Genomic DNA, 16,573 nt, shown 5'->3' with positions numbered 1-16,573 from the left:
GCCGGTATTAAACACAGCCAGATATGAGGTTCAGTCCAAACAGAGCGCCAAACTCAGCGAGGTACAGCAGGGGACAGTAACTTCACACGGGGCCATTTTATCTACCATCACCTAAGAAACACAAACAAGCAAATAATTATTATTCGCCATTTTTAAAAGTTGCTCAGCGCTCTCGTGGAGCAGAGCGTTAAGTCATTTAAATCTGCTCAGTGTGCTTTCTGAGCGTTCTCACTCTGAGCGGCTCACTTACTTAACTCGCCCAATGAGTCAGTGGCTGAGCCAGGGTTTGAACCGGGAACCTCTTGGTATAAAGCCCGTTTCTTTAACCACTGGACCACCAAGCCTAAATTGTTATCTGCTCTGGTTTGTAAGAGGTACTGTTGTTGAAATATCCCCCCCTCCTTAAAGTTAATCCTGAGAGAAATTGGGCTTCTTGAAAGCAACTTCTTAGTTTATGCCAACAACAAAGGGAAACATTCATGGCCTTAGATGTGTGTTGCTATTCATTATCCATTCATGCTCACCGAACCATCAAACGCAAAACTATCAGTATGACCCAAGACCTGTAATTATTTATTTTTAATGAATTCTTGAACTCTTTTCTTTTAGCTGGTCTTGGACAGAATGTTAAATGCATATGTTGTGTATGATTTCAAACATACATACTCTCCAGTTACATACATTTAATATTTATCATGTCTAATGTGTCAGATTGATTCCTGCACACAAACATGGGCTTTTTAAAGCTTTAACTTTATTTACATTGTAAATCATGGCAGACTTCTAAATATTTAGAAACTACTATCCCAAAAAACGTCAATTAAAAGCACTTCACAACAATGTGTCCTTTAAGCAACAAAACTGACAATATACAGGTCCTATTATTTTTCTTTTTTTGTGCTTGTGATGGGGTGCTAGCTCGCCCCTATAAATTTGTGTTTGTTATTGTTGTTATTTTTACTGTTTTCATTATGTTTTTGTGATTCTTGTTTTGGTTTGGATCAGCAGGGAGGGGGTTAAGTTCCTCCCTGTGAAAATACATGTGAGAATGTGGCTGGAGCCTTAAGTGCTTAATTGTTAATTATTAGTTAATTGGGCTCCAGCCACAGAGTATGAAGGGCAGGTGAAACCCTTTGTGTAGGGGTGTTTTTCTGTTTGGGAGTGCTGGGTTTTGGGGAGTTTTGTGTTTGGAAGGAGGGAGTGTTTTGTTTGAAAAGCCTTGGAACCTGACCATTTATTTTGTAAGTTTTCACGTGTATTATTTGTATTTGAACCTTTTTGTTGGCCCTCGTGCCTATTTATTTGATTATTTTTTGTTTAATAAAGATCATTATTTTGCCCTTTTCACTGTCTCTGAGCCTCAAACCTCTGTCATCCTGCCACAGTGCTTAATAATTTATTTTATTTAGAAGAAAACTGAACATCACAATAACAAAATATACAGTAACCCAGATCTGAGCAACCTGCCCCAACCTATTTCCCCTCAGTCCCCCAACCGCTCCCAAGGACCTAAATAAGGTTAAAAAAAAAAAAAAAAAGTCCTATTATTTTTCTGATTAACTCGCACTGCCCACACCTTCAAAAGTGCTGTGTGGAGCACATTTTGAGCAGTGAACTTGTAGGCGTTTATATCCACTACAGATTCTGTGCTAAATTCTGTTAAGTTTCAGCATTAACAACCTACTACCCCCTTGTAAATTGTACTCTTGGACAGTTTTGGAAAACACAAGCTTTTATCTTAACAAGTGGCTTGTTCAATTTAAACTAGATAGAAAGTATTCATCTTGTTTTTGAAGAGAGCTAACTAATGTGCAACACACTTTTCTGATCCTGAATTTCAGTTTTATTTTTCATTGGTTCAGTCCTGATAAATTCCAATGATCTGCACTGGTATATGCCAGTTGAAATTGGTTGTTTTCTTTGCTGGTCATGCTGGTTTGGGAGATAGTGTGAGTTGAGAAGCTGATTAAACTGGTCCAAGAAAAAATAAATCCACTAAAAACTGATAAAGTTTTTAACTTCTAAAGTCAACTGATGTTAATCTATTAAGTGTGGTTTGGGGGGCTCCACCCTATCCTTTCATCTCCTATCAATCAAATCTACTTCCTATTTAATTTAGCAGATTGCAAGACCCCAGCAATTTGTGTAAAAATTATTAAAATATGAAATTAAGTATGGAGTACTTACCGCACAACTCTTCCTCAGATTCAGAGGTCTCTGAAGATCACTTATTGTCTGTATCAAAACATTCTCCGATGGCTTCAACTCAGAATCTGGTCAGCCCACCACTCTTTTCTCTATCAGGCATCTCAGTAACATCCGAACAGGACAACATATCACTGCCCAATGTCCAAGGAGTCACCTCCAGAGCGACTGTACTTTAAGGACTGGACTCTCAACAAACTCAAAGACCCTCCTCAGAAACAGCAGCAATATCCCAGCAGGGAGCAATCTGGAATCTCTTCATTTCCTATTGTAATTCCATCTCAGCAGAACCAATTTTTCCACCCAAGAAATTCCCCAGCCATGCGCGACTGTTCAGCAGCCCAGATCAAAACAGCAGGCAGACTGTCTCAGAGCAAGCTAACCCAACAGCCAGCACATCAGGGCAGCAGGCAGCCGCTCCAGTCAGCGAAACTCAGCAGGAACATTCTCGGATTTTTAATTAAATAAAAGCATTCATGCAACTTATCCTCAGTAAATACTAAACTCAGCAACTTGTATAAAAGGGTGTCAAACATAGAGCAAGAAAAGCAAGGTTCCGCAATTACAGTATTCTCCTTCATTCCAGCAATAAACTCAGCCTCCGCCACACCAGCTACAGTCACTTCCGGTGGGATACCAACCTCGGTCCCTACAGTCGAGCCACCGATCTACAACCTTGCAACTGCCACAGCATATGGTTCTAGCACCTCAAACTCTGCCCGTCGTCACTCAAGATCCACGCAGATTTGGCAAAACATAATAGAGGGGAAGGACATCAATCTGGTTTCACTGTTGGTGGCTACATCTTTCTGAACCATAGAGTAGTGGATTGTGGAGATCTATCAGTCACGCTGAAATCCACAGACCCCAGATTACTGAAGAATCTAACCCTGGGGGAATTCGTCCTAGCCTTCGCCATATACAGAGATGTGCTATGTTCTGTATACCTGAACCGCAGGCAAGAACTGGATTCTTATGAAGTGGAGCTGTCCGTTATGGAGGGACCATGTTTTTCGACTGCCACAAATCCTTTTCAGCAAAAGCAGCAGCTATTTTGGCATCAGATAATTATATCAAATCGACTGGGCGCCACCTGATTTAGACCTATTCAACAGGATTTTAAGTGGTCTCAAAGCTAACGCATGCAGGGTCTGCGCTTCCACCGGCCACTCAACCTCTGCCCGAAAGCTGCCATAGCTTCAACCTCCAGGTTAGCAGTCTGCATCATCTCCTCACCATTTCTCTAACAGAATCTCTGTCCCCAACTCCATCCAGTCTTCTGCTCCACCAAGTGAAGACAGATTCGGGTGAAGAATCAGATTCGCAGGAGGAAAGCAAATATGCAATAATTTCAATTTTGGTATCTGCTCGAGGAACCAATGTGCAGTTTCTGTAGGGACACTCATTCAAGAGCCATCTGCCCAGTAGCTCCAAATTGACTTTCTTCAACACTCATAGTCTCCACTCCTATTAATATTCCCAAATTGAAACAGAAACTTCTGGATCATCTAGATAAAAATAATAAACTATTTACTCGACAGAAAAAAAGGGTTTTCAGCCAGACCCAGTTAAATCCCTCCCTCCTCTTTTCAAAGCAAAAACCTACTTTCTACTACTCAAGAGCTCAAGACCATAGGCAGTATGTATAAGAGGTTTGGGGAGGCTAAGCCTCCCAAAATAAATTGCCCAAACCCTCACAAGAATTTGTTCTGACCAACAAAACATGTGAGAAGATCGATTTTTTTTTCCCCAGCAATGCGCAAAGCAGGTCTAACAAACATATTTCCCGTTTTCCTACTGCGCAACCGCTAGGGCAGCAGGGATATCAAAATCAACACTGTAGTATAGATACAGGATTTAGTTGCATTTCAATGTCATTGGAGGAGACAGATCCCACTGATCTGAGCCCCATATAGATATTCAAAAGTTTACGGTAAAAGTGCATTTTTTTTTGCAAATATACCTTATGAAATACTTTGAATGCCCCTTAATTATAAGTGCATGTTTAGAAGCTTAATAGTCATTATTATTAATTAATTGACTTAAATTTGTGTGAAGTGATGGAAATGGTGTTCGAAATTGGTGTACGTACTGTAGGGCTGCAGAACAGGTAAAAAAAAAGCGTCTCATCATTGACTTGTCAGCACCACAGGGATCAAGCACCACTATCAACTCGCTCATTTCCTCAAGATCAATTTTCTGTACAGTATATTACCATATTGGATGCAGTTCATTCAATTAAATTGGCAGGTCATGGCTCCTGGTTAGCTAAAGCAGATATATCAGATGCATTTAAAAAAATAATGCCAATCCATCCTTCTCTTCGCCACCTGTTTGGGATATGCTGAGAAAATAAATTCTATTTTTCTACTGAAAATATTTGATACTCTGCGCCGTTATGCTGGATACTTCTCAATTCATATCATGATCCATTTCTGCTCCACCTACTTGATATCTCCTTCCTCAGATCCGCCAGCAGAAGCGATCGCCAATCTTGCAATTCGCATTATACCCCAGGAAAGGACATTTATATCTTGATTACTTGCTCTTTCATCGACAGCAAAAAACTTGGACTCCTACGTTAATATCTCATCAGAAGCTATGAAAGACATTAAAATGTGGTCTGCTCTCATACAAAATAAGAATGACCTGTCTATATTCTATGATGATTCATCTCAGCACTCACGACCTGACTATTTACGGACGCTTCATTTAAGTGATTCAGAGGTCTTTTAAACAATCAGTGGTTTTCTAGTGTATGGTCTATCACCACATTTAAAATCTACATCTCTTCTTGAAATGTATCCAGCAGTCACAGCAGCACACCTATGGGGTCATCTTTGGTCAAATAAATCAATACTATTCTTTTTTGATAACGGACAATAAGGATTTCAGCATCAAACAATTTTCTAATCCAAGCCCGCCATCTACTGGGCATTCATAATAATGCAGCTCATGCTCTTTCCCGTTTACAGATTTCACCATCTGGTTCCTCCAGCAGTGAACCCCCAGTTCAACCAGCTCATTTTCAACTAAACCCAACTATCAGCGGAATACTCAATGCAGTGCAAACGTACCTCTTCCAACAGATCCTCTAATTCCACCGGCTAGATCACCTATTTGACTTTCTGCTCCCAAAGCAGGATTACTCTGACCCCATTCAGCCAGGACTGGATTATGGCCTTCATAATGCATGCAAAAGATTCTTTACATCTTGCACCAGCTACAGTTCTGCCCCCCTGCATCGATTCATGCCAGACTGTTATATCCAGACATTGGTTCACATCTCATCTGTCCACATTGGTTTCCAGAGTTGGACTTCTCCCACAATTCTATACTCCGACCCTTCCGCCGGGACCACCAAAGGTTTTCCTCCTAAAAGTCCCAGCCCCCCCCCCCCCCCCCCCCTTTCCACTGAGCGGCGGGTCTTCACATAATCAGTAGGGAGACAGTTACTAACCTTTGTTGTATTAAATGTTTTCTTTCTTTGTATATGCATTGGCGGTTCTTTTGTTTGTCTGCACTCATAGGAATCATTAGCGGGGAGCCGGGGGTCCATTCTTTTGGGGGTTAGTGATCTCATTTTCTCCAACCCTTGGTTAAGCTCCGCTTCCTTTACCCCCACAGGAGGGTTCTCCACGAGTCAGAGGGGACCCCCGGCCAAACCCAACCTTTTACCATCTCATGATCTATTACTACCCTTGCAATCCAAGGGGCTAAGCTTATTCTTGCTAAACCTCACTGTAGGAGCTCTCCCTCTTCGTAACATGAGGCTCTCTTCTCATTTCAAGTTCTCTGGGGGTGCGTCTCCGTCCCCGCTTTGGAAGTCTATAATTCACCTCAGAGGGCAGTTCTCAGAGCCAGTTTCCCCCTTTTCAGGTTCTCGAGCCTCTATTTACGTATCCGTTTCAAGTGTGATGCATTGCTTAGATGCTCTGATATTCTACAAGTGGGCATTTAATTAACAATTGGTGCCTCACAGTACCTGCATACATATTCAATCCCTTTAATGGTTTCTTCCATTAAACCCTTGATCTTTTAATTCTATGAAACAAAGTGGCTGTGTGGCTTTGAAGAGAAGGGTGTGTGGCAGATGTATTATGGATTAACAGATCCAATCTTCAGTTTTAGGTACGGCAAAACGATCAAGAACTACTTTCCGTTGGGTCACATTCCTTTGTTTTTTGCATTTCTAATGCGACTTTCATGTTCTACATCTAAATCTTAGTCCTCACTTCTATCTTCACTTGCAGCAGACAAGTTTGACTGTTTAAGTGGGATTTCAAACTCCAATGAACTCATGACAACATTCCCACAATGCGAGAGACAAACATTTTAGGCGTTTGAAGCTTACCAAAAGAGCAAACAAATTCAATTACCAAATTATGAATTGAGTCTCATTATCAAACAAGTATCATTTAGCAAGAAATGTTTGAAGTGGCATGAACTCAAAGCGTTGCATTGGTAAGAAAATAATCCAGTGGCAGCGGGCGGGGTAACCAAGAGGGTTATGGGAGTTCCTAATTCAGTGTAAAACACATACGCATCCAAGTCAAGCAGTTCCTTCATCACTAATTTAAGTGAGTTTCAGCAAAGGGGAACTCAAAAAACTGTCACCTACTGTACGAGCTCTCCCCTCTAGAGGATTAATTGCGTTCAAATTCATGACATTTAAATCTCAAAGTATTTCCTCTGCTGTGTTAACAGGGCAGCTCTCTGAGCCCAATCCAAACCCCTCTGCATTAATCATTTATCATATACATATTTATTCAGGCCTTGTGTTATTTGCACAATCACCAGGTAGGTTTCATTTCTTAAACATAAATCGGACAGCAGAAGCTTTGGTCATATATTAAATAAATATTTTTTGTATCTAAGCATTTGGCACTCAATACAGCGTAACAATCTACAACAAAATCTATAATTTTGGATTATCCCACAACTATTCAATATATCTTGTGAATGTAGTTACTGTCAGACAGCTTCCCTCCCTTCCAACCCACAGAAATACATCCATAAATTAAATAAATCCTTCCATGATGAGTAATAAGGTCAAAAACTTAAGAAACTAATGTCAAGTAGACAAATGTTCTGTCAAACACCATCAATACCACAGAAATAACAAAACAGCTCAGTGACAATAATTGATGTCTAAATGGTTTATTATATTAAATGTATCTGGGCATTAAAAACACACTATTTAAAGACTGATTTTTAAGTTTTGTTTTGAGGAATTTGGTATTCAGAAAAACATGTTCAAGACCTGTTGACTATTTCTATAGATAAACGCAAACATCATTTTACAATATGATACAGTATTGTATAGGATTTGCAGTACATGCTTTTGTTTTTATGTGCATCTGTCCAGGAAGTTCAAAGGGACATTTCTTCACATAATCACATAGTTTAAAATGTTGCTTTTCAGTCTTAATCCAATACATAATACTTATAAATTGAACACAATTTTGTGACTGATCAAATACATTGGAATAATCATCCAGCACAATTCGTTAATGGAAATTTAGCGACCTTACATTTAATGAAACATTAACAGAAATTGTGTGCAATACTGTCAAAATAAGAGGGCAATCACAGATTCAAGCATCGGTTCAGTTGTTAAACTGCCCCAACACTGACACTCAGTTGGGTGACAACGCCTGCTTGTTGTGGAGAGCTCATCTGAATATTTGAATAAATTGGTTTGTACAGCTCTGCTTATATTAAACTCATGTCCAAGGCCTCACTGCAATCTCTTTCCCATGTTCTCCAATGGGAATGTATGTGTTATTAAGGGTACATTTGTTTGCCCTCCACTCATATTACAACAGTTTAATTAAAGATAATTATCTTTGCCGTTTGGAGTCCGATAAAACAGTTTGATGCCTGATTTGGCCCCGGGCCCCAAAAGTAAATAAAAAAATTAATAAAAAACAGCAGACACTCCAATTATCTAAACTTCTCTGGCAACACACATTTCAGGTTGGTTATCAATTGTTTCTCAAAGTTTAACTGAATATGATTTTACTGTATAGGTAGCACCATTGTTTGAATAACCCACAGTTGTTCCAAAGGTAAAGACCTACACAATTACTCAATTTAAAAAAACAACAACTGAGGGATAGCTCTATAACAAACCACTATTAACCAGTCATCACACTGATAAAGTATCAAGACGTCTTCTTAAAAGATGCCTCTCTTAAAACACAGGTATCCACATTAAGAACTCATCATTTAATGCCTCTCCTAAAAGCGTATATTGTTCTGATGTTAGACTGCATGTTGGTCTCCTTTTTATATCATCTAATTGAAATATGTTTAACTTCAAGTCAATGTGGCAATAAGGAACGTGGTTTGCTTTTTTCATTCAAGTTGAGCTTCCCTGGAGCTTGCCTCGGTTTACCATGCCCCTGTAACCTTTGGGTTTAGATGCGTTTGCTTGCTGACATATGCATTTCCACTCTTTCTCCTATTTAAATATTAACAAATGTCTCTTCATTAAGCAACTACCAAAAAGGGACTGCATTTTATTGGATTGCCACATTAGAAATAATTGTCATGATTTATAAAGAGCAGCTTAGTACAATTGATCAGGCTACTAACTGAAAGATCTGCTGCATAAAGAGTGCACATCAGTCTCATATATATATATATATATATATATATATATATATATATATATATATATATACACACACACACTATATATATATATATATATATATATATATATATATATATATATATATACACATACATACATACATACATATACACACACACACTTAATCTTTTGGACCATTCTTATGTATTGAGGGTTTTCCAATATAACATTGCTATCTTGTTTTTAGCCAAGTACTACATCATGGCAAAAATCACCTGTTTTTATAAAGTAGATTGCTTGTGTCATTAGTTAGCTACATATTACAAGACGACATGTACAATGAAAATGTACTGAAAGTATACAATGACTAGATAAAAGATTACCATTAATTTACAAATAGCATTTTAGTTAATACTCCAATACCATGAAGCAACCCTTCATACTTAGATAAGCTCGCTATAATCATCTTATGGTACAGTATAGTCAGGCAAAACATCTTTCAACAATTATATTTGTGCCACACACTGTTTGAGATTTTCTGTAAATAATACTATACTGCATATGAGGTCATCAGCTAACTAGTTTAAGTTTTTTTTTTTTTTATTAAACAAAACTATATATTATTAGTTTACTTTTAGTGGCAATCTATGGTCATGTGGAGTTTTGAATAGTAAATCGATACCTAAAGCAAACACCTCATATATAGTAATGTACGCGGTTGACTCGTGCGTGGTGGTGGGCAGTATATCTTTACACCTGTGTTAGAGTTATCTGTGGTATTGCAACTGGGATTCCATGGTTTCACTTTATTCCAGCTCTGATAACCTTTGGAACTTTTGACTTGCACAGCGTCACACAGCGAGACAACTCATTCTTCCAAGTCGTTTACTCAAAATGCTACTTTTCAGAAATAGTATTTCTGAATCTAACAAATACTGTATATAAAATTGGCACTTAAAAAAAAAAATTCCGACCACTCAATACACAGCTGAGTTCCATTTAAAAGGACAGAACTTTGAAGTGCTGATTCGCCGTAACCGTTTCAGCACCAGACCAGAGTAAACAGCTCCAGTTTCACTCACAGTGCACTAAAGCTTTAACAATACAAATACGACAGTGAGTTTGATATACCCTTAAACCTAAGCAGGAGTCGCAGCAAAACAAACAAACAAAAAAACAGTATTCCCTAGAAACAACGTTGCATTTACAGAATCTAATTTGATTAAGAAGGCAATGCAGATGTAAATCTTTTTCGGACGTATTGTTATATCAACAAGCGCACTTCAAATGTTTGTAGAAGTCGAACAACTATTCAAATGACTCAGCCAAAAAAAAGATGCCAAGTCACCATGGTAACAGGTCCAGCAACGTTATCTCTGTTCAAGTTTTCATTTTCCATAGGAGTGAAATTAGTTTTAACAAAGTACTGCATACTTAATCGTTTTATACTATTTTACAGTGGCCCAATTATATATCTGTTTAGTTTACATTTCCTATATCAAATAAAACGTTTCGTCTTCATGACCAGATGAGTCAATGCAATACCACTTTAAAGCTCTTTACAAGAGAATCTATTTGCTATTGCAGACAAGTTTACTTAGCAATAATGTCACCTATATAATGCACACACACATTTACACGAAACTAAAACCGCTTACAGAAGTGTACCTAATACACACATTAGGATTACTGAACTAACGTAGCCATACGTGCCACGATAAAAACAAATTAATAAAACCAAAAATAAAAAAATACATAAAATATTGATGTACAGTAAGGCATTGGATACATACAAGTTACCTCAGATAATACAGATCTGGTAGATCTATACAGCAAAAGCACAATGCATTTTTTATCCATATTTTTTTTACGTATTTGCTTGCATTTCACATGTATTCCTACCTGTCTTCAAGTTTAACGAGATCCTGGCCTCGGCAAGGTAAGGGGTATCGCTCTTGGACCTTACTCTTCTAATGGGCCGGCGGTCTGCTTCGTCCTCTGGAGAGGCCGCCATTAATGTGTGAGCAGCGATCAGGGGCGACCGGCGAGCTGGGAGAGATACAGAAGCACAGAACAGGGGGAAAATTATACAGGGGGTGAGAGAGAGAGAGAGAGAGAGAGAGAGAGAGAGAGAGAGAGAGAGAGAGAGAGAGAGAGAGAGAGAGAGAGAGAGAGAGAGAGAGAAGAGAGAGAGAGAGAGAGAGAGAGAGAGAGAGAGAGAGAGAGAGAGAGAGCGTTACAAACGACAGGACAACAGCAATTTTACAGGAGATAAGTAAATCACGCATATCATTTAAACAAACAGTCTGACCAGTGATGGGGATACAGATTAACGAAATGTGATAAAATAAACAAAAAGAAAATGTGTTACGCTTTTAGAATATGCAATATTAATCTAATAAATCCTTACCGATGTTCTTTTTGCTATCGTATAATCTATGCATTATTAACAGTGTGGCTTGCCTGGTACTAAATTCCCAGCCTCATACTGTTAACAAATATCCTTCAATGTTAAAATAAATATATACAAATTCAATACAGTTGACCATGCCCCATTTCGCAAAATGAACAAATTAAACGAATTACATGATTTACATGATGTATTCCCATATCTAGGAGTGAAGATTGGTATCCCGTACATTTATACGTGTGTATCCGACTGTTTATTACAAGAGCCAGCTGTACTTCTGAGAATAAAAACGTAATGAAAGCAGCCTGGAACACATTTGTAGATTCATATGCCAGTCTGCTACCGAACAAAGAACAGTTTCCATTGCAACACGTCACAACGCGCGCTATACTGCACACGGAGATAGAAGGTTAAAGACTGGACTCAGATAGCAGCGTAAAATATTTGCTGTGCAGCACATGCAATCTAGCAGTGCTTCACTTATGTCCAATATTTTAAATGCAAAGTATTTTCTTTTTTTTTTTTCTTTTTTTTTACTAAACAATGCATACATTTATTTATTTATTGATTGTTTGGGGGTTTTATTGTGGGGGTTGCTGTCCAATTAGTGGTACCTCTCATTTAGTACTGTTCTATTACATGTTCTCTGTCATTGCTATAAAACTGAAATACTTCAACAACTAAATCAATTCTGGAATGCTGGTCCCCCATGATTTAGCTATTTTCACAGCATTAGGTGAATAGTCATTTCTTAATGACTGAGTAATGATACGACTGTCACAAATCGTGAATTTGAACAAAAGTCCTTTAAATCTTGGAAATTGATGTAAAATACATTTGGTTAGGCGCTTTCCTTAATAAATGCAGTACCATGCAGTAAAAACAAATATGAGTGTATCTGTGAATTGTTTGGTTGTGTATGCACACATCATTTACGTGTAGCTATGTAGGTCAGCGAATGAAATTAGTATTTTGTAGCTGAGCGAGCATGTAAATGAGCACATATCGTATGTTACTGTAATGAACCTTTTTGTTCAGGGCAAGTGGATTAATTACACGATAGCGTGCCGCTGCCACCACCTTTGTTTAACCGGGGGGTCCGGTAGTTATTGATATATTTTAGTATAAAAAGGAGGAGAGTGTGTGCAGTCACGTCACAGAGACGCCAGGAACAGCAACTCAGGGCAAACGGTGAATTAATACACAATTAAAACAGGGCAGTTGCGATCTTATAACCATACCAATAGAATAGACTAATTAATATAATAATTCTCTGTGCAATGGGTAAGAGAAGGGGCAGACACACCCACTACAGACCTTTGCCGGGTAAGAAATAACTCAATAAATCATTAGTGAACTTAAATCTCAATACAAGCATAAATCATAATAAGTAACAATACACAAACCATAAAGTGGCTCAATGAACCACAAGTAGTCAAATCAAATAACTGTTAATAACAAACAAAATAAACAATATCTAACATCACAGCAAAATCAAACACACAGAAATAAACCCCACCAAAGGTTAGAGTGAGTATGTCTGTCCCTTACAGATCCACACACGATTTAAATAGTGTATCAATTTAGAGTTTAAGTGTAGTTAAGACCGATAAAACACACAGATTACAAGATTTAAAAAATACAATAACATAACAGTTTAAAAGAACACTTCCCTGATTTCAGAGTCAAAGTCAGTCCTCTTACAGACTAACAGCATCCCAGTACTCCCTACTCCCTACCCCCTACCCCCTACCCCCTACCCCCTACTCCCTACTCCCTACTCCCTACTCCCTACTCCCTACTCCCTACTCCCTACTCCCTACTCCCTACTCCCTACTCCCTACTCCCTCCCCAGGTACAGGCGCGCCGTGTTAAGCGCCGGTTCTCTTTTTAAAGTCTGGGCAGTCAAATTGCAATCGCTGGCACCTGCCGACAGACTGCATTGAACTAATTAAACAGGTGTGTCTATTCACAGTTCTAATGGAGCGATCAACAAGGTCTATTACAATACTATAAACGCTCGGTTGTGATCTTCACATACAGCGCGTCTTAATTTATTTATTTTTAAACAAAAAAGTGGACTTGCATCTTCAAAAAAATATAAATTAATACTTACATTTTATTTCTTCAAACTTTCATACAATGCACGTAGTCTGTTGAAAATAAATGCTCACTTTTTTCTAAAACTAAACATTGCAAAACAAAATATTTCAGACCATTGAACATCTTTTACTATTTCCTGCAAACTGCAGATAAAACGAGAGGTTTATCTGTTTTGTAGTCTTTTTCTGATCTTTGTGATGCCCCGCTTCTTGGACACAGTGCCTGTCTGTGATTTGACTATTTTTTTTTAATTTTCATATATCTTTAAAGGGGCAGTGCTCTGTAGGCTCTTCAGAAACAACCAATTTAAACGTCTCGTTCTTATTACTAAAGACAAAATATATACCGTTTCATTTTGAACACGGTAAAAAAAAAAAAAAAAAAAAATTAACATGCTGATTTTGTATGTACATTTACGCCGGACGCGCACAGAGAAATAGGAACACAGTTTATTTCAAATACCGCTTGTTTCGCTAAGCGGCCGGTGTGCTGCAGATATATATATATATATGTGTGTGTGCATGTATGTATATATACAGTGCTTATAGAAAGTCTACACTCCCTTTCAAAATGTTCACCTTTTGTTGCCTTATAGCCTGGAATTAAAATGCATTAAAATATTTTTTTTTCATTTATCTACACATCCTACCCCACAACTTCCAAGTTAAAAAAATATTCTAGAAATTTGTAGAACATTTATTAAAAATACAAACTGAAATAGCTTGGTTGGATAAGTGTCCACCCCCCTTGTAACAGCAATCCTAAATTAGCTCAGGTGTAACCAATCGCCTTCAAAATCACACGCCAAGTTAAGTGGCCTCCTCCTGTTTTAAATTGTAGTGATTTACATGATTTCAGGATAAACTCAGCAGTTCCTGTAGGTTTCCTCTGCTGGGTAGTGCATTTCAAAGCAAAGAGTCAACCATAAGCACCAAGGTGCTTTCAAAAGAACTCTGGGACAAAGTTGTTGAAAGGCACAGATCATGGGATGGGTATAAAAAAATATCAAAGGCCTTGAATATCCCTTGGAGTACGGTCAAGACGATTATTAAGAAGTGGAAGGTGTATGGCACCACCAAGACCCTGACTAGATCAAGACGTCCCTCCAAACTGGAGGATCGAGCAAGAAGGAGACTGATCAGAGAGGCTACCAAGAGGCCAATGGCAACTTTGCAAGAGCTACAGGCTTTTATGGCCAAGACTGGTCAAAGTGTGCATGTGACAACAATATCCACTCCACAAATCTGGCCTATATGGTAGGGTGGCAAGAAGGAAGCCATTACTCAAGAAAGCCCACCTTGAATCCCGTTGAAGTATGCAAAAAAACACTCAGGAGATTCTGTAGCCATGTGGCAAAAAGTTTTGTGGTCTGACAAAACTAAAATGGAACTTTCTGGCCTAAATGCAAAGCGTTATGTTTGGCGCAAACCCAACACAGCGCATCAGCCAAAGAACACCATCCCTACTGTGAAGCATGGTGGTGGCAGCATCATGTTATGGAGATGTTTCTCATCGGCAGGGACTGGGGCACTTGTCAGGATAGAAGGGAAAATGAATGGAGCAAAGTACAGAGAAGTCCTTAAGGAAAACCTGCTGCCCTCTGCAAGAAAGCTGAAACTGGGACAGAAGTTCACCTTTCAGCATGACAACGACTCAAAGCACACAGCCAAAGCTACACTGGAGTGGCTAAGGAACAAAAAAGTAAATGTCCTTGAGTGGCCCAGTCAGAGCCCCGACCTAAATCCAATCGAAAATATGTGGCATGACTTGGAAGATTGCGGTCCATCAACGCTCCCCAAGGAACTTGACAGAGCTTGAAGAGTTTTGTAAAGAAGAATGGTCAAATATTGCCAAATCTAGGTGTGCAAAGTTGGTAGAGACCTATCCCAACAGACTCACAGCTGTAATTGCTGCCAAAGGTGCTTCCACCAAGTATTAACTCAGGGGGCTGGAGACTTATCCAATTATGATCTTTCAGTTTTGTATTTTTAATATATAAGTTTTTTCTCAATAAAAACCTTTTTCCCCTTTACAGTGTGGAGTATAGTGTGTAAATAAGTGGAAAAAAATCCTCATTTAATGCATGAAACTCTGAGGCACTGACACAACAAAATGTGAAAAAAGTTCAAGGGGGTGCAGACTTTCTATTAGTATTGGGACAGAAGTCAAAATTGCTATTTTTGCTGTACACTCAAGCAATATGAAAATACAATTAAAAGATGAATATGAGGCAAAAGTACAGAATGTCACCTTTTATTTCTGGCTGTTTCAACACATATATGTTTTACCAACTAAGAATAACAGCACTCAGAGTTCCATTCCCCCCCCCCCCCGCTGTTTTATGTGAGCATAAGTATTGGGACATTTGGCTCACAGGTGTTTGTAATTGATCAGGTGTTTCCTGTTGCATTGATTGTTCTCGCACAAAAGGGTTGTGAATGTGTAGTCTCAGTTCTATCCTTTGCTTTTGCCTTTGGAGTCTGCGTTTGGTGTCAGTAGGCATAATCCAACATGAAGACTAGGGAGCTGTCTATGAAAGAAAAGCAAGCAATTTGGATGCTAAAAGAAAAGAAAAATTCAATTAGAACCAATGCACAAAAGTTGGGCATAGCCAAATCAACAGTTTGGAATGTCCTTAAAAAGAAAGAAACCACTGGTGTCTTCAGCAAATCGGCAACGACCAGGTCGGCCAAGGAAAACAACAGCAGTTGATGATAGAAAAATGACCAGAGCTGTGAAAAACACCCCTAAAATAAGCGTCGGTGAAATCACCAACAACCTCCAGAATGCTGGGGTGAAAGTGTCACAATCTACTGTTCGCAGAAGACTTCGGCAGCAGAATTACAAAGGCTACACTGCAAGATGCAAACCTCTGATCAGCACCAAAAACAGAAAGGCCAGATTAGAATTTGCTAAAAAGTACAGAGATGAGCCAGTAGAGTTTTATGGACAGATGAGATGAAGAGTAACCTTTATCAAAGTGATGGGAAGGCAAAAGTGTGGAGAAAAAAAGGAACTGCAGATGATCTAAAGCATACCACCTCATCTGTGAAGCATGGTGGAGGTAGTGTCATCGCATGGGTATGCACGACTGCCTCTGGAACGGGCTCACTCATCTGATGGCAGCAGCAGAATGACTTCAGAAGTGTACAGAAGCATCTTGGCTACCAATGTACAAGAAGATGCCACCAGACTCATTGGGCGGCGCTTCACAATGCAACAGGACAATGACCCAAAACACACTGCCAAAGCAA

The 16,573-nt window shown here is 38.9% G+C and overlaps 1 protein-coding gene across 2 annotated transcripts in view; it reads right to left on the bottom strand.

The window, feature by feature from the left end:
- The window catches only part of LOC117435366 (phosphatase and actin regulator 1-like), a 254,805-nt gene extending 243,236 nt beyond the window's left edge, over positions 1-11,569 (bottom strand). The window contains exons 1-2 of one of the 2 annotated variants that reach the window (XM_034920762.2): positions 11,446-11,569; positions 10,709-10,855 (exon numbers count right to left, since the gene is read on the bottom strand). In XM_034920762.2, the coding sequence (XP_034776653.2) occupies positions 10,709-10,820 (112 nt within the window). In that variant the 5' untranslated portion in view covers positions 10,821-10,855; positions 11,446-11,569. Of the gene's footprint in view, positions 1-10,708; positions 10,856-11,445 lie in introns of those variants that run through there. The other variant, XM_059014049.1, reaches the window with a different exon arrangement.
- Positions 11,570-16,573: the final 5,004 nt, after the last annotated feature.

The sequence above is a fragment of the Acipenser ruthenus genome, chromosome 3 (genome assembly GCF_902713425.1).
Source record: "Acipenser ruthenus chromosome 3, fAciRut3.2 maternal haplotype, whole genome shotgun sequence".
In the NCBI taxonomy this organism is placed as follows: domain Eukaryota; kingdom Metazoa; phylum Chordata; class Actinopteri; order Acipenseriformes; family Acipenseridae; genus Acipenser; species Acipenser ruthenus.
This window is presented reverse-complemented; position numbering and strand designations above follow the sequence as displayed.